This window comes from Halichoeres trimaculatus, unplaced genomic scaffold, assembly GCF_033239565.1.
Source record: "Halichoeres trimaculatus isolate MK-OKI-2021-1 unplaced genomic scaffold, fHalTri1.1 fHalTri1_scaffold_2, whole genome shotgun sequence".
Classification (NCBI taxonomy): domain Eukaryota; kingdom Metazoa; phylum Chordata; class Actinopteri; order Labriformes; family Labridae; genus Halichoeres; species Halichoeres trimaculatus.
The window spans coordinates 37,351,354-37,372,258 of NW_027437180.1; the positions used below are offsets into that span (position 1 = coordinate 37,351,354).

General features: G+C 47.8%; 3 protein-coding genes and 1 long non-coding RNA gene across 8 annotated transcripts; 3 read left to right on the forward strand and 1 right to left on the reverse strand.

Annotated features, from left to right (window-relative positions):
- The first annotated feature begins 408 nt into the window (after window positions 1-408).
- Window positions 409-1,753, forward strand: LOC141801820 (protein EOLA1). 3 transcript variants are annotated; one of them, XM_074685115.1, is made up of 3 exons: window positions 409-486; window positions 1,065-1,351; window positions 1,422-1,753. In XM_074685115.1, the coding sequence occupies exons 2-3, from the start codon at window positions 1,093-1,095 to the stop codon at window positions 1,628-1,630; spliced, it is 468 nt and encodes a 155-aa protein (XP_074541216.1). In that variant the 5' UTR covers window positions 409-486; window positions 1,065-1,092; the 3' UTR covers window positions 1,631-1,753. The 3 variants fall into 3 exon arrangements, with proteins under 3 accessions (XP_074541216.1, XP_074541232.1, XP_074541224.1); XM_074685131.1 differs by having other exon boundaries at window positions 451-513; XM_074685123.1 differs by lacking the exon at window positions 409-486 and adding an exon at window positions 507-602.
- A 118-nt stretch (window positions 1,754-1,871) lies between these two features.
- Window positions 1,872-12,428, reverse strand: alg13 (ALG13 UDP-N-acetylglucosaminyltransferase subunit). 3 transcript variants are annotated; one of them, XM_074685082.1, is made up of 25 exons: window positions 12,309-12,428; window positions 11,718-11,801; window positions 9,923-9,973; window positions 9,736-9,782; window positions 9,500-9,572; window positions 9,127-9,208; window positions 8,805-8,976; window positions 8,556-8,619; window positions 8,282-8,399; window positions 7,924-7,988; window positions 7,700-7,800; window positions 7,510-7,595; window positions 7,096-7,378; window positions 6,808-6,912; window positions 5,423-5,570; window positions 5,042-5,213; window positions 4,807-4,842; window positions 4,639-4,694; window positions 4,471-4,539; window positions 4,272-4,395; window positions 4,057-4,173; window positions 3,922-3,962; window positions 3,723-3,834; window positions 3,369-3,458; window positions 1,872-2,735 (listed from the first exon to the last, which is right to left on the reverse strand). In XM_074685082.1, the coding sequence occupies exons 1-25, from the start codon at window positions 12,426-12,428 to the stop codon at window positions 2,353-2,355; spliced, it is 2,799 nt and encodes a 932-aa protein (XP_074541183.1). In that variant the 3' UTR covers window positions 1,872-2,352. The 3 variants fall into 3 exon arrangements, with proteins under 3 accessions (XP_074541183.1, XP_074541191.1, XP_074541174.1); XM_074685090.1 differs by having other exon boundaries at window positions 4,807-4,839; window positions 6,808-6,915; XM_074685073.1 differs by having other exon boundaries at window positions 6,808-6,915.
- Window positions 2,948-3,360, forward strand: LOC141801839 (uncharacterized). Its single transcript, XR_012599439.1, has 3 exons — window positions 2,948-3,136; window positions 3,191-3,217; window positions 3,263-3,360. It is a non-coding gene; the product is annotated as an uncharacterized LOC141801839 (long non-coding RNA).
- aars2 (alanyl-tRNA synthetase 2, mitochondrial (putative)) lies at window positions 12,290-20,772 on the forward strand. Its single transcript, XM_074685059.1, has 23 exons — window positions 12,290-12,509; window positions 13,386-13,773; window positions 14,146-14,334; window positions 14,406-14,551; window positions 14,641-14,832; window positions 14,989-15,133; window positions 15,246-15,391; window positions 15,589-15,697; window positions 15,916-15,954; window positions 16,297-16,411; window positions 16,565-16,692; window positions 17,362-17,500; window positions 17,717-17,886; window positions 17,982-18,095; window positions 18,202-18,342; window positions 18,422-18,559; window positions 18,636-18,739; window positions 18,991-19,099; window positions 19,272-19,397; window positions 19,501-19,611; window positions 19,712-19,795; window positions 20,027-20,140; window positions 20,223-20,772. Exons 2-23 carry the CDS (start codon window positions 13,540-13,542, stop codon window positions 20,388-20,390), a joined length of 2,961 nt encoding a protein of 986 aa, XP_074541160.1. The 5' UTR covers window positions 12,290-12,509; window positions 13,386-13,539; the 3' UTR covers window positions 20,391-20,772.
- The last annotated feature ends 133 nt before the right edge of the window (window positions 20,773-20,905 follow it).

The following is a 20,905-nucleotide window of genomic DNA, read 5'->3' on the forward strand; positions in this document are numbered from 1 at the left end:
TATAGATCTGCTGAGTCAAATCCTCTGATAAAAAAAAAAAAACTTTTGTTTAGAGTTTAAAATATGTAACACTCTAAGATAAAAGTTAATAATCTTTTTATAAATAAAAGTCTTTTGTTTATATTATAAATTAGGCTATTATCATTATTATCATTATTATTATTATTATTATTATTATTATTATTATTATTATTATTATTATTAATAATAATAATAATAATTTATTATTTTTATTATTATTTTTTTTATTATTATTGTTATTATTATTATTATTATTATTATTATTATTATTATTATCATTATTATTATTATTATTATATAGAACCAAAGAGGCCCTCGATTCATAAAAATGACCTCACTGCAGAGCCATGTAACCCGCCCAGCCTGCAGAGGGCGCTTAAGCGTCTACACACATACATACATCGTAGAAGAAGAAATCAGACCGGAAGTCAGTGTTTAATCGACTCCAGCGGCAGCGTCCAGAAGGTTTGACTTAAAACTCTGATTTAAATGGTGATTGACAGAGGACACACACCGAGGGTGACACACACAGAGTCAGATTGATCCAGTTTAGACTGAACCGAACCCCGTTCATAAATCTGGTGATTTTAACTCTTTGTTCAACTCAGAAAAAAAGACTCGATGTTGGATTTATTCACACGGACCGGGGTTGTACATAAGGAGGAACTTAGGTTTCTGCTTCTACAGACAGACCTTGTTGTTTTACGATAATATCTTTACCTCTTTTACTCTGTTTAAAGTCGCAGTGTGTAGAAATTGGAGTTTTAGCGACATCTATCGTCCAGATACCAGAGCGAGCCCATTGGTTAATGAAACATCATATCACTGAGCCACGAGAGCCTGTGAGGACCAAACAGGATCGTGAACAGGGCGTGTGTTATCAAATTATTAGAGACGCTAATAAACTTTAAGAGCTGTTTGCTTTTTGAGCAGTTGACACTGTTAGTGGTAATGTTTCTTAGCAAAATAAAGTAAAATATAAACATAATAAACATTTACCCGGTTTCCACCAAGCGGTTCTGTTCGGTTTGTCTTGGTTTCAGGTGTTTCAGGTGTGTCTGTGATGCAGACATGTCACTTCAGGTGAGCTGTCTGTCCTTCCGGCAGCCTTACGCTGGTTTGGTTTTGGACGGGGTGAAGACTGTGGAGAGCCGCTGGCGCCCCCTGCTGGCACCACTGGAGAACCAGACTCTGGGAGTCCACATCGCACGGCGGGACTGGGAGGGCGAGGAGTGGAGAGCTGTGCTGAGTGGCCCCATGGGGATGAACTCCGGTCAGATCCAAGCGCTCCTGGAGTCCGGGGAGAGGTTTGGCCGTGGTGTGGTAGCAGGTGAGTCACACTCAGGTGCTAGAGTTCAGGAAGCATACCTGAGGACATCACCTCTGTTAATCTCTCCCAGGATTGGTGGATGTGGGAAGGACCTGGCTGTGCCCTGTTTCCCTGAAGGGGGAGGAGCTTTGGCAACTGGAGCAATCAGCTGTTCTGATTGGTCTTCAGGAGAAACACCTGACTCACCTGTCCAACCCTCGCTGGCTGAAGGAGCCTCTGAGCACCCGAGGAGACCGAGACCTCTGGACTGTGGAGATCCCTGCAGAGCTGATACCATGACCCACACACACATTTACACACACTGACTGTTCTCAGGTGTGCTCATGTAGAAATGCAGACGCACAGGTAACCCACCTGTAAACATTTCAGTATGTGTTTGTACACCTGATGTTGTTTTTTTTAATAAAAGTTTATTTTTGTAAGTTTCTGTGCATCCATCTTGGAATTAGTCAGAATCAGGTGTGTACAGGTGAACTTCAGGTGTGTGCAGGTGCAATGAATAACAGGACTCTTCCCTGCTGGTGACACAAACTTTATTTTTTAACTCCATGACAAAACAGAAAACAAACTAACTGGTGCGAACAGGTCGTTAACACAAAAATGTCCCCTAATAACAAACAGGGACTGGCCACGCCCCCTCTTTCTGATTGGCTGGCTCATGCTCTAAACAGAAATATATCAACATCATCTGTTGACTTCTACACCTGTTACTGGAACAAGCAGCAGGTGGTGCTCTAAGTGTGACTTCAAGAAACACCGTGACTCAACACTGTAAACAGGAAGTGACATAAAGGCAGAAATTGTAAACAGGAAGTGACGCAAAGGCACGCATAATGAACAGGAATTGACTCAGAGGCAGACTTGTTGTTTTTCTTGAATAAGTTATGTTTTGGAAAAGTAGCAACATGCTAATATCCTGTTAGCATATTGTACTCTTTTCTAGTTTCAGCACTTTTTAAAGGTTCCACCTCAATGTGTGTGTGTGTGTGTGTGTGTGTGTGTTAGACATTTGGGGGGATGTAGTGCGTGGCGGTGTGGTGGGGGGGCGGAGCTTGTATGTAGCTGACAACAAGAGCAGGGTTGTTAGCAGGGCAGTAGCCTCTTGATGGGTGTCCTCCACCCTGCAGTGCCCCCCAGTGGGTAGAGGAGGAGATGCAGGGGTGGAAGGAGGAGTGGTGGGAGAGGTGAACAGGATGAGGTGGGGGAGCAGGTGGAGGAGGGGCTGAGGACAGGTAGGTAGCTGGAGGTGGAGCCTCATATGGCAGGTGTAAGAGGGGGTGAGGAGGGAGGGGTGTTTGATCCGAATACATGAGGGCCGGAGAGGAGGCGGAGCCTGGAGGCTTGGAGCTAATGGGGGAGGAGCCTTCCACTGAGGGGGCGGAGCCTACACAGAGACAGGGAAAACGAACCAAACAGGAACTCATTAACTTACACTTTACTCTACAATACTCTACAACAAAGGTGAACTAAAGGTAAACAGGTGTGAAGGTAAACTCAACGAGAACAGGTGTAAAGCTAGATTCAAAGCGAACAGGTGTAAAGGTAAATTCAGAGAGAACAGGTGTAAAGGTAAATTCCGAGAGAACAGGTGTAATTGTAAACTCTAAGAGAACAGGTGTAAAGGTAGACTTAAAGTGAACAGGTGTTAAAGTGAGTATAGGTGTAAAGGTAAGCTTAGGGTTAAATGTGAGCACCAAGTGGACAGGTGTAAAGGTGAGCTCAGGTGTAAATGTGGGCTCAAAGGGAACAGGTGTAAAGGTGAGCTCAGGGTTAACAGGTCAAAAGGTGTGCACTAAGTGATCAGGTGTAAAGGTGAGCTCAGAGTAAACAGGTCACAAGGTGTGCACAAAGGGAACAGGTGAAAAGGTGAGCTCGGGTGTAAAGGTGAGCATCAAGTGAACAGGTAAAAAGGTGAGCTCAGGTGTAAAGGTGAGCTTAGAGTGAACAGGTGAAAAGGTGAGGTCAGGTATAAGGATGAGCACAAAGTTAACAGGTATGAGCAGGTGAGCTCAGAGACCTTCTGTCTGTGTATCCCTGGAGGATTCTGGGTAGGAGGAGGGGGGCTGATTGGGTCCTCTTGATGCTTCTGGATATGTAGGTGGGGCAGCTGGAGGGTACAAGACCACAATCAGGACCAGGACACAGAGGTATCAGAAGGTGTATCAGGAGCTGCAGGCTCTCACTCTCCCACAGGTAGACTCACTCATTCACTCCCCAGCAGCTCTACCTGTCCTCACTCTCAATCCCTCTAATTAACCCGTTAATGACCATCTCACAGTCACAGCAGGCAGAGCTGTTTGTTCATGTGTCATGTGATCCAGGTTAATCTCTCCTGTCCATCACTCAACAGCCAATCAGAGACCCTTCTTACTGTGGAGGGGTGGGTCCTGGTTCAGGTACGGGGTGTAGTGCTGGTAAACGTAGGGGGCCTCAGGTGAGGTAGAGGGGTACACCTGCTGCTGCCAACTGCTCTGATGATACCACTGTGGACAAGGTCAGAGGTCAGAACACCTGTCACAGGTCAGACCTGAGGTTCAGTTACACCTGCTGCCAAATACAGAGGCTCTCACCTGGACCCCCAGGTTAAAGTAGTACTGGAGGACTCTGCAGTCTGAAAACACACACACACACACACACACATGAGATATAAACAGGAAGTTGCAGCAGGAAGAGGTGTGAAGATTTTACATTGTTTGACCTCTGACCTCGGGGTAAATCGCTGCCGTTAGGGTCGTAGGAGTAAGGGGGCGGGGCCACGTTGCTACAGAGAGGCTCACCAAGCTCATTGACCAACCAGGGAGAGGCTGGTATCGCCATGGCAACTAGCAGCAGAAACACAGTGTTACAGGTTTATTAACTTCTTAGTAGGAGTGTGGGCGCATGAGTGTGTGTGTGCATGAGTGTGTGTGTGTGTGTGTACCTGGGCGTGCCTGTGTATGTGCAGCTGCAGGAAGGTGAGCAGCAGGTGCATGTGATGATGGAGAAGAGGGGGAGGAGGAGCCAGATGAAGGGGAGGAGCAAATCACAGGTAACGGCTTCACCACCTGAAACGGACACACACCTGACACTCATCACCTGGCCGGGGCTCATCCTCCTCCCTGTTGCCATGGGTTACCTACCTGCTGAGTGTAGCTGTAGGTCATCTCTGGTCTCTGCGGGGATTCAGCTGCTCCTCCTTCCTGTTCATCCTTTCACAATAAGAGAAGTAATCAGAGGTCAAAAATGAAAAACCTGTGTCAGATCAGAGCCTCAAGGCCACCTGGCAGGTGAGAGCTCAGGTGTGTTACCTGGTTAGAGGAGGGCTCAGCAGCAGTGTAAACACCTGAGGTCTGGTAGCCCTGATCTGCAACAAACAAATTGAGTTAGTGGTATATTAGCCTGTGTGTGAGTGTTAGCCTGTGTGTGAGTGTTAGCCTGTGTGTGAGTGTTAGCCTGTGTGTATGTGCAAGACTCACCCTGAGGGATGTAGACATACTCCTCTGTGTACTCTGCTGGAATCACTCACACACACACACACACACACACACACACACATCAGGAGGTGTTTCAGTGAATATAGTGTGAAAATAACAGTGTGTATGTAACCTTTTATGTGTGCTCCTGTCTGAGCAGGTAAGATGAGCGCCACCTGGTGTTCCCAGTGCATATGGGAATTTTATTCTGAAAAGTCTTTACTTCCTGTGTCCTCACCCTGGTCCTCCACTGTGCTGGTGTCCTCCTGCTCCTCCTCCGATGAGCAGACAGGAGTGTTTCCAGGGGGAGGTGCAGGAGACAGGGGTCCTGACCCTCTCTGGACTCTGTAGGAGGAGCCAGAGGGAGGGGGCGGGGCTCCCATGGAGGGGGGTGGAGGCACAGACGGGCCCTATAGGACAGAAGTACACATCCATTTACTGGTCTAGTCCTGGGAGTCTGAAGTAGTCTCCACTGAACTGAGTCCAGGAGTCAGAGACTTACAGTCTCCTGCATTAAGTCCACACCCAAGGGGCCCAGGTCTTCAGGGGGGCACTGAGCTAAACCTGAGCTAAACTACAGGTCACTGATAGTTTCACTGTAGGAAACTCTGATCCTTACCGTCAGCGGAGGAAACACAGCCTCTCCGTCCTCATCAAGCTGGTAGTACCCCAGAGCTGGGTCTAGGTCTGAGGACTCCTCAGTCCCCTCAGCAGAGAATCCAAACTGACAGTCTTTACTGAGAGTGGACAGCTGCCGGCGGCTACGCCTGGAGGCGGGACAATAAGAGAGTCTGGCATGAAGGTGGTGATGTATGGGGAACATGTGAAGTATGGTGGACAGGTGATGATGTAGGTGGACAGGTGATTATTGTGGACAGATGATGTATGGTAGACAGGTGATGATGTAAGATGGACAGGTGATGATGTCTGGTTGACAGGTGATGTATGATTGACAGGTGATGTATGGTGAACAGGTGATGTATGATGAACACCTGATGTATCCAGAACATGTGATGTATGGTGGACAAGTGATGTATGGTAAACAGGTGATGTATGGTAAAGAGATCATGACAGCTCAACAGGTGGTGTATGGTGAACAGGTGATGCATGGTGAGCAGGTGACGTATGAGGACAGGTGATGTATGGTGAACAGATGTGCATAGTGAGCAGGTGATGTATAAGGACAGGTGATGCATGTGAACAGGTGATGCATGTGAACAGGTGATGTATAGTAAACAGATGATGTTTGGTGAACAGGTGATGTTGTATGATGAACAGGTGATGTATGGTGAATAGGTGATGATTTATGGTTGACAGGTAATGTATGGTTGACAGGTGATGGATGGGGAACATGTGAAGTATGGTGGACAGGTGATAATGTATGGTGGACAGGTGATGATGTTTGGTGGACAGGTGATGTGTGGTAAACAGGTGATGATGTATGGTGAACAGATGGTGATGTATGGTGAACAGGTGACGTATGGTAAACAGATGTTGACAGCTCGACAGGTGGTGTATGGTGAACAGGTGATGCATGGTGAACAGGTGATGCATGGTGAGCAGGTGATGCATGGCGAGCAGGTGATGCATGGTGAGCAGGTAATGTATAGCGAACAGATGATGTATACTAAACAGATGATGTATGGTGAACAGGTGATGATGTATGGTGAACAAGTGATGATGTATGGTGAACAAGTGATGATGTATGGTGAACAGGTGATGATGTATGGTGAAAAAGTGATGTTGTATGGTGGACAGGCAATGATGTATGGTTGACAGGTTATGTTGTATGATGGACAGGTGTTGTATGGTGAACCGGTGATGATGTACAGTGAACGGGTGGTGATGTAGGGTGAACAGGTGGTTTAATGTACAGGTGATGTTGTATGGTGGACAGGTGTTGTATGGTGAACAGGTGGTGATGTAGGGTGAACAGGTCATGTACGGTGTACAGGTGATGCTGTATGGTGGACAGGTGTTGTATGATGTTCCTGTCGTGTTTACCGGGATCTGAAGGCGTAGTTCTCATAGTCATGGTAATATCGTCTCCCAGGGTGGAAATACGTCAGCTGTGGACCAATCAGGTGACGGTTCAGGAAGCGGGCAGAGCTTCTGACCAGAATCCATTTTTCAGGTAAATGCACACACATGAACACACACACACAGACACACACACACAAACACATCAGTTGTGAAAGCGTGTGAAAGGAAATGGTCATTAGTCCAGGTAGCTCAGGTACTGGTCTGTGCAGCAGTTTTTCAGCAGTGTGTGTGTCAGGTGTTCAGCCTCACCTAGAGGATCCGTATCGTGGAGGTCTGGGTGGAGGGTGGTGGTGGTGGTGGTGGTGGTGGTGAGGTGGGGCGTAGGGGTCATAGGTCATGGCTCCTGGGGATGGGGGAGGGGGAGGTCGAGGGTGGCCTGTGGGCTGGAAACGAGGCGGCAGAGGAGAGGGGGCGGGGCCTCCATATGATGAAGGGGGGGCCATCAAAAGCTCTGCCCCCTTCACCCCCCCGCTGCCGCGAGACTTCCTGAAATAACGATGGCGCTGATGACGCTGACCACGGGAGTCACAGTCTGAGAGAGGGAGACAGGCAGACAGACAGAAGGACATTGAGGATACTAAGAACTAGGAGGACACAGGACACAAATTACACTGAGGACAATGACACAGGGGACACGCAGGGCTGTGGACAGGTGTGACTGACCGATGTCTCCTTTCCTGGACGGGGTAGCGATGTTCCAGGCTGGGACTGGATTCACTGGTTTCAGGTCCGTCAGAGGGACAAGGTGTCTGAGAGGGACACACAAAGATCATTTTTTTCCTGCACCTGAGGACAAACACCTGAGGACTACAATCATATTCAAGGAGAGTGTGTGTGTGTGTGTGTGTATTACTTCTCTCCCAGCTCCTCGATGAAGACGGTCACAGCTGAGGAGTGTGTCCCTACTTCCTGGATGAAGGCGTTGAAGTATTTTCCTTTTGGCTCCAGACGAACCTGAGAAAGACGTAAATCTGAAGTCCTCTCTGTCTCTAACACCTGACCCTGACCTTTGACCTTTGACCTGCAGTCTGTGATTGTTTTATTCCATACCATCGGTGTTGTGAAGTTTTTTGTTACCTGACATTTGTCTCCCAGGAAGTACTGCCTTCCTGCAAACACCATGTAGTCTGTCTTCTGCATCTCTGTCACACACACACACACACACACACACACACACACACACACACACACACACACACACACACACACACACACACACACACACACACACACACACACACACACACACACACACACACACAGGTGAGTAACATCCTGTTTGCTCCTGATCATCCAGGTGATGTTAACAGTGATAAATGATGATCAGACTCAGGTGTCTGGGGACATCGTGCTCCTGTGGTCAGATCTCAGACAGGAAACAGCTGACACCTGCTGGGTTTTCAGGTGTGTGTGTGTGTGTGTGTGTGTGTGTTACCTTTACAGGTGTCCTGCCACACGTCAAACTCCACGTTCCTGTACACCTCCCAGTCTAAAGACTTCATCACCTTATATGGAAGAGACAGTCTGGAAGGGGGCGGGACTTCTGCAGAGGACTGACCAATCACAGAGGAGGATTGTTATGATTTAGAGAGAGGATAGAGGTGATGGAGAACAAACAGTTAGAAACAGGTGAAGGTGGGTTAAACTACAGGTGAGCCTCTGATGTAACCTGACACTGAGCTGGTTTTGTTGAACAGGTGAGGTCTCACCTTTGTCTCGTCTGTCACAGTTTGCAGTTTGTCCTCTGAAGCTCCGCCCACATCTGACTCCTCCCTGTGAGAGAAACAGCAAACACACCTGTGTGGGTAAGGTGGGATGTAACACCTGTGCATGAAGTCTAACAGCTGACCACAGGAAGTGATGTCATCATTAGAAAAAGGTTTAAATCACCTCAGAACCAGAGTCTTATTCAGAGGCTTGGACCAGTTTTTAATAAGTGTGTGTGTGAGTGTGTGTACCTGTGACCCCGGTCCTCAGGTTGGTCGTAGCCGATGTCCACATCGCTGCAGACTGAAGGGCTGTTTCTATAGCGACGACCCCCGACCCTGAGGGCCTCAATGGCCGAACAAAGCTCTACCTCCTCCAGCCCCAACCCAAACACCCGAGAGTAGAGGAGCTCGTACAGCAGAGCTACACACACACACACACACACACACACACACACACACACACACACACACACACACACACACATACACACACACGCACACAAGAGTATTTAGTACTGTTCCTTTAAATTCATCCCTCACTGGGATCAACCAATCAGTGACCAGTACTCACACTGACAGATGGCGGCGGAGGCGGGGTAACTCCTGGAGTAAACGATGTCATAGTTTCCATTGATGGAACAACACAACGTTACCTAGGCAACAGAGGAGGAGGACACACAAGACCCATCATTTTTTAATCCCACTGTGTGAAGTACAGTAGCTTTTTGTCCTGACAGGCCACCGTCACTTCACAAGCAGAGCCTTTCAGTCTGACTCAGCAAATATTCAGATTCTTCCCTTTGTCCCTTTAAGACAAACTCATATGTACAGGGTTCAGTGATTGTCACATCAGCACAAACACACCTGAACACCTGTTGATCTGAAACAAGGGTCCACCAGGTGTGTGTGTGTGTGTTTGTGAGTGTGATAGTGTGAACACACACCTTGTCCACAAAGTCGTCCTCTGAGATCACCGTGGCTGGTTTTCCAGGGTAACGATAAATCAGGAAACAGCGTCTAGAGACACACACACACACACACACACACACACACACACACACACACACACACACACACACACACACGCACGCAAACACACAGAGTTTTTGAGCTCGCTAACTGAAAAAGTCACCTGACACCTCAGAGTTTAGCTTTTCCTGTCTGAGCAGGTGTGTCTCACCTGTACAGCTGAGACAGAGCCTTGATTTCAACTTGACCCACTGTCTCCTGAAACAAGGTAAGAAAAGACACACAAGCGTGAGCGCACACACACACACACACACATTTCACACCGTTTCACTTGTCCACAGGCAACTCAAAGCTCAGCCTATTGGAGGGCTAAGGGGTCAAAGGTCATGACAGCTCACCTTTGGGTCTTCAAGGCGCTCCAGGTACTTCTCAAAGGAACCTTCAACAAACTGACACAGAGCAAATGACTGAGTTAGTAAATGAGTTCGTTACTGGGTGAGTAACTGAGTTAGTGACTGACTACGTTTCCAAGCCGTCAACGTTGGGGTTAAAGTCAATAATCTGGTTTCTGGAACACTGGGAATAACCTGTTTACATGCGTGAGAAAACCCTGTTTACATGGTATCCTGATCAAAACAGTGACGCAACAAGAACATCCCGACGCACAGAGATCATCAACACGCATCACTTCCACTTCTGCTTCTTACTGTATCCATAGCAACAGCAGCAGCACGGCGGACTTCCTGTACTCAAAAGACCAAGATTCCTTGTGAACAGAACATGCACAGATTAATGTTCCTCTGGATGGGGATATCCTGATCGGCAAATACTTGAGCAAATACTCAGGTTAGAGAAGGAGGAACCAGGGGGGATTTCCAGGTCCTTAAAATCTAGAAAACGAGCCATGCGCAACCGCGTTACAGACTGCATGTTAATGTAGTTACTGAGTTAGTTACTGAGTGAGTCAATGATTTAGTTACTGAGTTACTCCATAGGTAAGGTACTGAGTTGGTAACTTTGTGAGTTATTGCGTTAGTTAATGAGTAAGTTGATGAATAAATGACTAAGTTTTATTAAGTACTTTTTTAGGTACCGACCAAATTCTGTCAAAAGTACCAGGAACCAATTCACATAAAATCAAAAGGTACCATGTTTAGGTACCTAAATGCATCTTTGTGACTGGAGTGGGAGTGGAAGAGTAGGAGATTTTTCATGCTGAACATGAACACAGCATTCCAAGGTTATATATTGAAGAATAAATATTAGAGATAGATCTTTATGGATTTTTTGGGGCAGATATGGATACTGATTATTTATAATCAAGGAGGCCAATATCAGATGTTTGAAGCCTATATTAATTTGCAGTCAAAGTGAAAATATTGGTGTGAAAATTTTGAATAATACAAACTCCAACACTTAACTGCGTTCAAATGCCTTCAAGCATATGTTTATTAAACAGCTCCCAGGCTCAGCAGCATAAATAGCTAAAGTTTTCTACAGTAAATAAGGTTTTCCAAAATTTCAATGCAACAGCAATAACTGTAATAATTGAACTGCTGATTGGCTGTTACCCAAGCCATGGCTCTGCTTGTAACCAATCAGATCTGTGGGTGGGACAGTGCTGGGGACTGAGTAGTGCAGACAGCGGCTGCATGAGAGCCACATCAACACAGTTTTAAATTTGATTCTTATCGGCCGTCGGATTAGTAAAAAAGGCTGATGCCGATATGCTCCAAAAAGCCAAATATCAGCCCGGATAAACAGTCTATCCCTAATAAATATGTTAACATGAAAAGAATTCACAGTTCATTATTAAACAAATTGGTATTTTTTACCACATAAACACACAAAAGTACCAAAAATTGGTACTTTTGAGTACTGATACCAATTGCCAGGTACCAGGCATTGGTACCATATCGTTCAAATGTGAAAGGTACCCATCCCTAGGAGTGAGTGACTGACTAAGTAATAAGTCAGTTGCAGATCTAATTACTGAGTTAAATAACAAGTTAGGTACTATGTTACTTCCTGAGTGAGTTACTGAGTTAGTTTATGGACCAGTCAATGAGTTTCTCTATGAGTTAGTTACCAAGTGAGTTAGTGAGTTAGTCAATACGTTTGTTAATGAGAGAGTTTCTGTGTTAGTCAAGCAGAGAGTTACTGAGTCAATGAGTTAATGAGTGAGTTACTCACAGGTTCAAAGTTGCTTCTGTTGGCTCTCATGAAGTTTGCACAGTTCTGACGGATCCTCTGATGGTAGTTCTGAGAGTAATACAGCTACACACACACACACACACACACACACACACACACACACACACACACACACACACACACACACACACATTTGTTAAGGTTCACATCACAAGCTCGACTAGCTAACCAGCCTGAGGTCACACCTGTTGTGTTTTCAATGAGTCTGGATTAAATAAGAACTCTAATCTAGGACAAAGTCTAAATTAATACTGATCCTGATCAGGGGATCTATGAGGTCTGATCCGGATCATGTCAGTATGGTCCAGATTTACTTCAACTTTCTCCACTCCTGATCCTGGATTATCAAACCTCGGACCCCAAACAGCTGGTAAACCCACTTTAACCTGTGAACAGGTGAGTCCTGCAGGTCAGGGGGGTCAGGCTGAATCTGGATTATCTGATACTGAGACTTTCTTAAAGAGGCCTCAGAGGGTGACCCCGACAGACCCGCCTCACTCTACTGTACTGCACAGCCGCCGCCTCCCCGCCCCGGCCGTTAGCCTCCCCCCTCCCCAGCTGTTAGCTCACGTGCTCGGACACGGCCCGGAACAGGCTGGACGCGTCCCGGGCCACCATCTTCCTGTAGAGCCCCAGACTGCTCAGGTACTCGTCCATGTTGACGAAGTACTTCTTCAGACTCTTCTGCATCCCGGAGCCGGAAAATAACGGACACATCCACCGAACACACGCTGCTGCAGACTGCACGCGCCGCCGCAGACAGACACACAGGTGAGTTTAATCACTGCTGATCGGCGCGCGGCCGGACACGTTCAGGGACTCCTCTGCGGTCAGGAAAATACAGTTACAACTTCATCAAACTTTTTTTTTTTTTAATTATTTTTTATTTTTTATTTTTATTTTTTTTTAAGAAATGAGAGACCTTCACTTAAACACTCTGATGTCACTTTCTCTGTGTGCATCCTCAGGTGTTTTACCTGTCAAATTAAAGGGTATAAAGACACCTGTATAAACAGGTTTTTCTGAGTCCCTCTGTATATAAACAGGTTATAAATTTTAATCTGTTTCTCAGGTGTGATCAGGTGTCAGAAGACTTTTATTTATTTATTTATTATTAATATTATTATTATTAGTATTATTATTATTATTGTTATTCTAATTATTATCATTGTTATTATTATTTTCATCATCATTATTTACATAGACTTATTTAAAACATACAGAGCTGAGCTTGTCATCACTGATAGTCCTCAGGTGCTTGTTGAGGTGCACCATATCAACAGCCTGGTTGTCAATAACAACAGGGGAAATGACGGAGAGAGTTTTCCTGAAACCCACCGTCATTTCTTTAGACTTTAGGACATAAATGTCCAGGAAGAATGACCTGAACATGTCTGTAAATTCACTCAAAAGTGAGGGTCTTGGCCCCTCAAGGTGTGTCAGGACTTTGATTTGACTTAAAATAATCGACTTTGGGACGGTCACTGGGGAGTTCATGGTCACCTGATCTATTCCAGACAATACACCTTAAATATTCCAGCTCCAAAATTACATGGTTAATTATTCATATCTATAATTTTATGTTGAATTTGTGTATTTTTATTTGTCTATGTTCTGTCATTGTGCTGCTCCACTCTGATCCGGTAGGTGGCAGTAATGTACCTTTAAGCTGGTTACCATCCGCCAGTCACATAAACAAAACGAAGAAGAAAGTCAGAGTGCGCATGTGCAGTATAGCAGCCTGCAATCCCGGTGAGGTCAACATGGTCCTGGTACGTCCTGGTTCTGTCCCTGGTTCTGTATGATCAGACTGATCCTCCGGAGGCTCCGGCCCCTCAGCGGGCAGCCGGGCCTGTTCTCTGCCGGCTCACAGCGCTCCGTCAGCGGCTCAGCCCCGCAGCTGCCCGCCGCCCGGGTCCGCAGCCTCTTCCTGGACTTCTTCAGGGACAAACACGGACACCTGCTGGTCCCGTCCTCCCCGGTCCGGCCCCGAGGGGACCCCAGTCTGCTGTTTGTCAACGCCGGCATGAATCAGGTCAGTTTGGACCCGGATGGGGACTCGCACCGGTCTGTCTTAGTCCTGATAGTCTGACCTGTCAGTGGCACAGAGACTCTGATAATAAACCCTCAGTAACACACATATTATTATTATTATTATTATTATTATTATTATTATTATTATTATTATTATTATTTAGATTCTATAATGATAATAATAAAAATAATAATAATAATAATAATAATATTTATTATTATTATTATTATTATTATTATTATTATTATTATTATTATTATTATTATTATTATTACTATTATTATTATTATTATAGAATTAAAATGATAATAACAATGATATTGTTGATAATAACTCTGATGTGTACTGGTATCAATCATGGTTCTGGTCCAGTTCAAGCCCATCCTCCTGGGCACAGCGGACCCTCGCAGTGAGATGGCGTCGTACCGCCGTGTGGTGAACAGTCAGAAGTGTGTGCGAGCAGGTGGGAAACACAACGACCTGGAGGACGTGGGCCGTGACGTTTACCACCACACCTTCTTCGAGATGCTCGGGACCTGGTCCTTCGGGGACTACTTCAAGGTGAGGAGGGAGGAGGGGCCAGCTGTACCTGTGTGACATCACAGGAAGTAACTATGTGTGTGTGTGTGTAGGTGGAGGCGTGCAGCATGGCCTGGAGCCTCCTCACAGAGCATTATGGGATACCTGCAGACAGGCTGTACGTCTCTTATTTTGGCGGGGACTCTGGATCAGGACTTCCTGCCGATGAGGAGACCAGACAGATCTGGTTGGACCTGGGGTGGGTTCTCCTGCTGGACTGGATCTGAGCTAAAGTAGATCTGTTTCTGTCCTAATGTAGTCCAGGTCTGATGGTCTGCTCCTCCTCAGGGTCCCTCCTGATCGCCTCCTGCCCTTCGGTCTTAAGGAGAACTTCTGGGAGATGGGCGACTCTGGCCCATGTGGCCCCTGCACTGAAATCCACTACGACCATGTGGGGGGGCGGGATGCATCCGGACTGGTGAACGCGGACAGTCCGGATGTGGTTGAGATCTGGAACCTGGTCTTCATGCAGTACAATAGGTACATACACACACCTGGACCAAAACCTGGACCCACAGCAGAGACTGGAACCAATTCCTACCTTTACACCTGTGTGTGTGTGTGTGTGTGTGTGTGTGTGTGTGTGTGTGTGTGTGTGTGTGTGTGTGTGTGTGTGTGTGTGTGTGTGTTTTTCAGGGAGCTGGACCTCAGTCTCAGGCTCCTCCCTCAGCTCAGTGTTGATACTGGTCTGGGTCTGGAGCGTCTGGTCAGTGTCCTGCAGGGGAAGAGGTCCAACTACGACACTGACCTGTTCACCCCGCTGATGCACCAGATACACCAGGTACACCTGAACCCAGGTACCCCTGGTGAACCCCAGGTGTTCCTCAGGTGATGAGTCATGTGTGATGACCAGTGACTCATAGCTTCCTGTTGTCATGGTGATGTGTCCTCAGAGGTCGAAGGCGGGGCCATACGGAGGCCGGACAGGCACGCTGGACAAGCACAGAGTGGACATGGCGTACCGTGTGGTGGCGGACCACATTCGAACGTTATCAGTCTGCATCGCTGACGGAGTTCACCCGGGCATGTCGGGAGCAGAGTGAGTCACTGACCAATCAGCTTTCAGCAGGCAGCCCCTGACCAATCAGCTGTCAGCAGGCTGTGGTTTCTATTTGTTGTGTTTTTGGAGTGCATTCTTTTTTGTTTTTTGTTAATTTTGTTTGTGTGTGTGTGTGTGTGTGTGTGTGTGTGTGTGTGTGTGTGTGTGTGTGTGTGTGTGTGTGTGTGTGAAACCAGGTTGATTCTGAGAAGGATCCTGCGGCGAGCGGTCCGGTTTTGTGCGGAGGTTCTTCAGGCTCCTCAGGGAACCCTGGCCAGTCTGGTCCCAACTGTTACTCACATGCTGGTAAACTACATTTCCCATGATCCTCTTGAGCTAGACCTCAGTCAGCTGAAAACATGAACACTCAGTTTGACAGAAGAAATGAAGGGAGACAGACTGTTCTGATTATTATCAGGACCCTTGACCAGATGATTGGTTGAAAGGTTGTTTAAGAGACGGATGATCTGATTGGTCGATTTTAGACAGATGATCTGATTGGTTGTTGTGTTCCTGTGTTACAGGGCGATGTGTACCCGGAGCTCTTCAGGGAGGAAGACAGGGTGAGTGTTCTGCTGTAGCTTGAAGCTGAAGGTGATGTTTACCTGTCAGACAAGGCGTCCCTCAGGGCTCCATGCTCAGACCGCACCTCTTCATGTTTCAGATTTACCCTGGCTTGTTTTATAACCTGTTCGATGTTTTGAAATCTGCCAAACATGGAGGTCTGAGGTTACAGAGATTCAGACAGAACTTCATCTCTGTGCTCAGACCATGGATTATCTCAGGGTTTAGATCAGCTGGGTTTTAGACTCTCAGTGATCCTGGTCTTTGGTTAACTCCTTCTCTGTAGTCACTGGTGAAAAGTTGGGGTCATCAGGAAACGATTGACAGCTGTTGTCTTCCAGATCATGGACATCATCAACGAGAACGAGGCCCAGTTCCTGTCGTCTCTGCAGCAGGGCAGCAGGCTCATCCTCCGCACTATCAACAGAATGGACTACAAACATGGCGTCTTCCCTGGTCAGTCCTCAACTCTGACATCCAAAACAACATGAGATCATCAGTTTAGACGTTTAGGCCAAATCCAGAAATGTGTGTGTGTGTGTGTGTGTGTGTGTGTGTGTGTGTGTGTGTGTGTGTGTGTGTGTGTGTGTGTGTGTGTGTGTGTATCAGCCTCGGTGGCCTGGTCTCTACACAGGGACCTGGGTTTTCCTCTGGACCTGGTGGACCTGATGCTGGAGGAGAGAGGAGTACAGGTGGATCGTCAGGAGCTGGACCGACTGATGACCGAGTACAACAAGGTGGCACTTTCTCTGGGCACTTTACGTCAGGAGGCAGTTGAAGGCACATACAGTGCGTGTTTTTCCCACCCAAAAAGGCAGTTTAGCGTGCTATGCTAATCAAAAAAGGCACTTTAGCACGTGTTTAGGCTCTAAAGAGGGCACTATGGTGCACGTTTAGACTCCAGAAAGGGCACATTTAGGCTCAAACGGCACTCTAGTGTGCATTCTAGCTCTAAAGAAGACAATTTTGCAGGTGTTTTGACCCCAGAGAGGGCACTTTTTCTGGCGCTATAGCTCCGAAAAAGGCCTCTTCTTTGTGCGTTTTTGCACTTAGGGCACTTAAGCGTGCATTTTGCCTCTATCAAGGCCATTTTAAGGCACATTTAAGCGCCAAAGATGGCACTACAAAGAGGGCACTTCAGCGTGCAAGTTATGAACAAATTTGGCCACAAGGGGCACTGTGCACACCACTGTCAGGAAGCACTGTTTACATGTGGAACTACAACTCCCATGATGCTGTTTGTTGTACCTGCCTGTTACTGTGTTTGAGTCTGACCGCCAGAGGAGTGTTTGGGGCTCTTATTTTGAAGGGGCTGAGCCAGGTTCAGTGAGGCATCGTTCAGATAAGCTCAGATCAAGTATCTGTGAACTGATGATGTCATCACACACCTGTGTCTCTGTCTGCAGGTGATGTCTGATCAGCAGTCAGGTGTTCAGTCTCAGGTGACGTTGGACGTGGTCAGCTTAGCTGAGCTGCAGCGACTTGGCGTCCCTCACACCGACGACAGCCTCAAGTATCAGTACAGCCTGAAGGACGGTCGATACGGTACGAACCGTCAACACACACCTCAACACACACCTCAACACACACCTTACACACACCTTTATGTGCAGAGATTTTCCACAGGGGGCGCTGACATCAACACAGAGTAACTCATAGCAGCACCCAGTGGCCACCAGAGGAACTGCAGCTACCTTATTCATAAACCTGTCTCACCTGAGAGTTCCGTGCAGACAGGTAATCCCTCTGCTCCTCTCCCAGAGTTCCCAGCATGCCGTGCTACAGTCCTGGCTCTGTATGACAGTCAGACTCTGGTGTCAGAGGTCACTGAAGGTCAGCGCTGCGGCGTCGTCCTTGACCAGACCTGCTTCTACTCAGAGCAGGGGGGGCAGTCACATGACCAGGGCTTCTTCACCCGGGACGGCTTGCAGGTACACTGATCACTCACAGGGGAAATGCATCATGGGAAGTTTTACCTGTTGTGTGTGAAGGTGAAATCTGACTCCAGGTGTGTGTCCTCTGTCAGGATGTCTTGTACCCAGTGGAGGCCGTGGTCCTGGCCGGGGGGTACGTGGTCCATCAAGTGACTGCAGCAGAGAGCCTGAAGACCGGGGACCAGGTCCTGCTACACCTGGACCAGGTAAACACAGGCACAGACTCAGGTGGTGCACAGGGTGTCCTGAGGGGGGCAGTAGAGGACAGATGAGGGGTTTTCAGGACAGGTGTGATGGCCCCTCCTCTCTCAGGTGCACCGGGTGTCCTGTATGGTGAAACACACGGCGACCCACATCCTGAACTTCGCCCTCAGACAGATTCTGGGTCCGTCGGTCCATCAGAGAGGCTCTCACGTGTCAGCTGACCGGCTCCGCTTCGACTTCAGTGTCAAGGTGTGAACGCATCATCACCTGAGACTACTCTGAGACAGGAAGTCACATGATGTAACGGCAGTGTGCTTTTGGTCCTCAGGGTTCACTGAGTGTGGAGCAGCTGCAGCAGGTAGACAGGTGTGTCAGCGACATCATCGCAGCCAATCAGGTGGTCCACAGCCAAGAGGTCCCCCTGCAGGCCGCCAAGAGCATCAACGGGCTGAGGACAGTGGACGAGGTGAGACCCCCACCTGTCTGTCTGTCTTTACCTGTCACAGGTGTATCCTAACTGACTGTCTCTCTACCTGTCTCAGGTGTATCCTGACCCTGTGAGGGTGGTGTCTGTGGGTCTACCTGTCTCTGAGCTGTTGGAGGATCAGACAGACAGGCAGTCATCTGTGGAGCTGTGCTGTGGAACGTGAGACTTTGACACACCTGTTCACCTGTCCACCTGTTTACTGTGCCCCCTCTGTCCCTCATCGCTCTGCTCAGTTGAAGGACTTTTATTTTGAAACCCAACAGGAAGTCTTCAGGGAGAGGATTGTTGATTGTTTTATGTTTAAGTGTTAGTGTACTTTAATTTTAATCCACAGGGGGTGCCATTCAGCTTGGCACTAAAGTGTGTGTGTCTGTGTGTGTGTGTGTGTGTGTGTGTGTGTGTGTGTCCAGTCACTTGCTGCAGACCGGGGACATCGAGGACCTGCTGATTGTCTCTGAGAAACAGATGGTCAAAGGAATCAGCCGAGTCATCGCCGTGACCGGACGGGACGCCACCAGGGTCAGTCTCGCTTGTCTCCATATCAGACGGTTAGCGTAGCTTAGCTTAGCTTAGCTCGGTCAGTGTAGGTAGATGGGAGCTGTTTGCTGCCTGTGAGTGTGGGCTGATTTACCTGGTCTGTGTCTGACAGGCTGTTGATAATACCTGCTGTGTCCCTCTCTGTTGCCTGCAGGCTCGAGAGGCGGGTCAGGTGTTGGCTCAGGAAGTGGACTCCCTGTCAGCCAGACTGTCAGCTCACCCCCCCACCAGCATTGACTCCGCCCAGCGGTTCGCCAAGGAGGTCGGAATCCTGTCTGATGTAAGTACACGACCCATAATGCACCGCCCTAACCCAAATCCTTGACCCTGAGTTCTGTTTGACTGGTTGTTGGAGAAGTGTGACCCTGAGTTTTGTCTGACAGGCTGTAGACAACACTCCCATCCCTCAGTGGCAGCGCAGGGAGCTGCAGGCTCGTCTCAAAGCTCTGCAGAGGACAAGCAACACCTGCACCAGGAAGCTGGAGACCAAGGAGGTACACACACACACACACACACACACGCATGCTTGTTAACCATTAACTTATGAGAGGAAACTTTTTTTTTTGACTACACTTCCCATGATGCTTTGCTCAGGCTGCAGTGAAAGCTCAGGCTCTGCGGGAGAAGAACGGCGTAAAGGAGCTGCTGGTCGATTCTGCAGAGACGGACTCACCATCGGTAAGATCATTTAACACTCTCTCTCACACACACACACACACACACACACACACACACACACACACACACACACACACACAGGTAACAGGAGAGATGAAGGGGTAGCATACATTTCCCATAATGCACCTGAGGAACCATACCTTTCACTCTACACTGCAGCAGCTGTCCATTACAGCCCAAACAGGCTGATGACACCACCTGTCCTCACCTGTCCTCACCTGTGTCCGTCAGGTGTTGATGAAGACAGTCAATCAGCTGAGTGCTGCCACACCTGGCAGTTACGTGATGCTGCTTGCCATCCAGAGGCATTCTGGGAAGGTTCTGTGTGCCTGTCAGGTTCCTAAGGTAACCATAACACACCATAATGCAGAGAGTCACAGGGGGCGGAGCCTTGTTTCAAGTCTGATTGGCTGTCCTCTCTCCTCAGAACTCCTCCTCCCTCCTGGCCTCTGATTGGGCGGTGGCGGTGTGTCATCATCTGGGGGGAAGTGCTGGGGGCTCTGATCTGGTTGCCAGGGGAACTGGAAACAGCAGTGACATCACCAAGGCGCTGCTATGGGCGGAGGCATACGCTCGCCAAAAAGTCCAAAGATGAAGTCATGAGAGTGACATCACTGTGACATCACAGCACTTCCTGCTGCGCAAGGTGGATCAGAGAGTCTGACAGGAAGTTTGGGGGAGAGCATGACTGCCTTGGAGAAGGGTGTGGCCAAACTTTGGGGGCGGGGCTTCATTTGCTCCAGGCAGCCAATCAGAAGAAGCTGTCTGCTAATGTTAGCTTCATGCTGTTACCAAGCTAACATGCTAACGGTGGTGGAAAGACATTGGCTTTAAACACCTGAGAGCTTGTTCACAGGTACTGGTGACTACATACCCCGCCCACAGCTGTCAAACGCCTCCTCTGATTGGAGGAGAGATTAAGAGGTGGAGATGTGTGTCTGTAAATTTTATAAATGTTTAAATAAAGACTAATTGACTCCTCAGACTCAGAGTGCACTGATTATTATCATCCTTTAATTACTGAATCTTTCATGACCAAATCTTAAATTAACAAATCTTTCATTAATAAAACTATGATTAAAAAAATCTTTAATCTCTGAATCTTTCATT

Bases quoted from the DNA above. Each gene is read 5' to 3' on its own strand.
- LOC141801820 (XM_074685115.1), top strand. From the start codon at position 1,093: ATGTCACTTCAGGTGAGCTGTCTGTCCTTCCGGCAGCCTTACGCTGGT. The intron at 1,352-1,421 runs GTGAGTCACACT...AATCTCTCCCAG, and splicing joins TGGCCGTGGTGTGGTAGCAG to GATTGGTGGATGTGGGAAGG.
- alg13 (XM_074685073.1), bottom strand. From the start codon at position 12,428: ATGCAGAAGAGTCTGAAGAAGTACTTCGTCAACATGGACGAGTACCTG. The intron at 9,783-9,922 runs GTGAGCTGTCAT...ACCTTGTTTCAG, and splicing joins AGCGCCTTGAAGACCCAAAG to GAGACAGTGGGTCAAGTTGA. The intron at 9,573-9,735 runs GTGAGACACACC...GTGTGTCTCTAG, and splicing joins GCTCTGTCTCAGCTGTACAG to ACGCTGTTTCCTGATTTATC.
- aars2 (XM_074685059.1), top strand. From the start codon at position 13,540: ATGATCAGACTGATCCTCCGGAGGCTCCGGCCCCTCAGCGGGCAGCCG. The intron at 18,343-18,421 runs GTGTGAACGCAT...TTTGGTCCTCAG, and splicing joins GCTTCGACTTCAGTGTCAAG to GGTTCACTGAGTGTGGAGCA. The intron at 19,100-19,271 runs GTCAGTCTCGCT...TGTTGCCTGCAG, and splicing joins CCGGACGGGACGCCACCAGG to GCTCGAGAGGCGGGTCAGGT.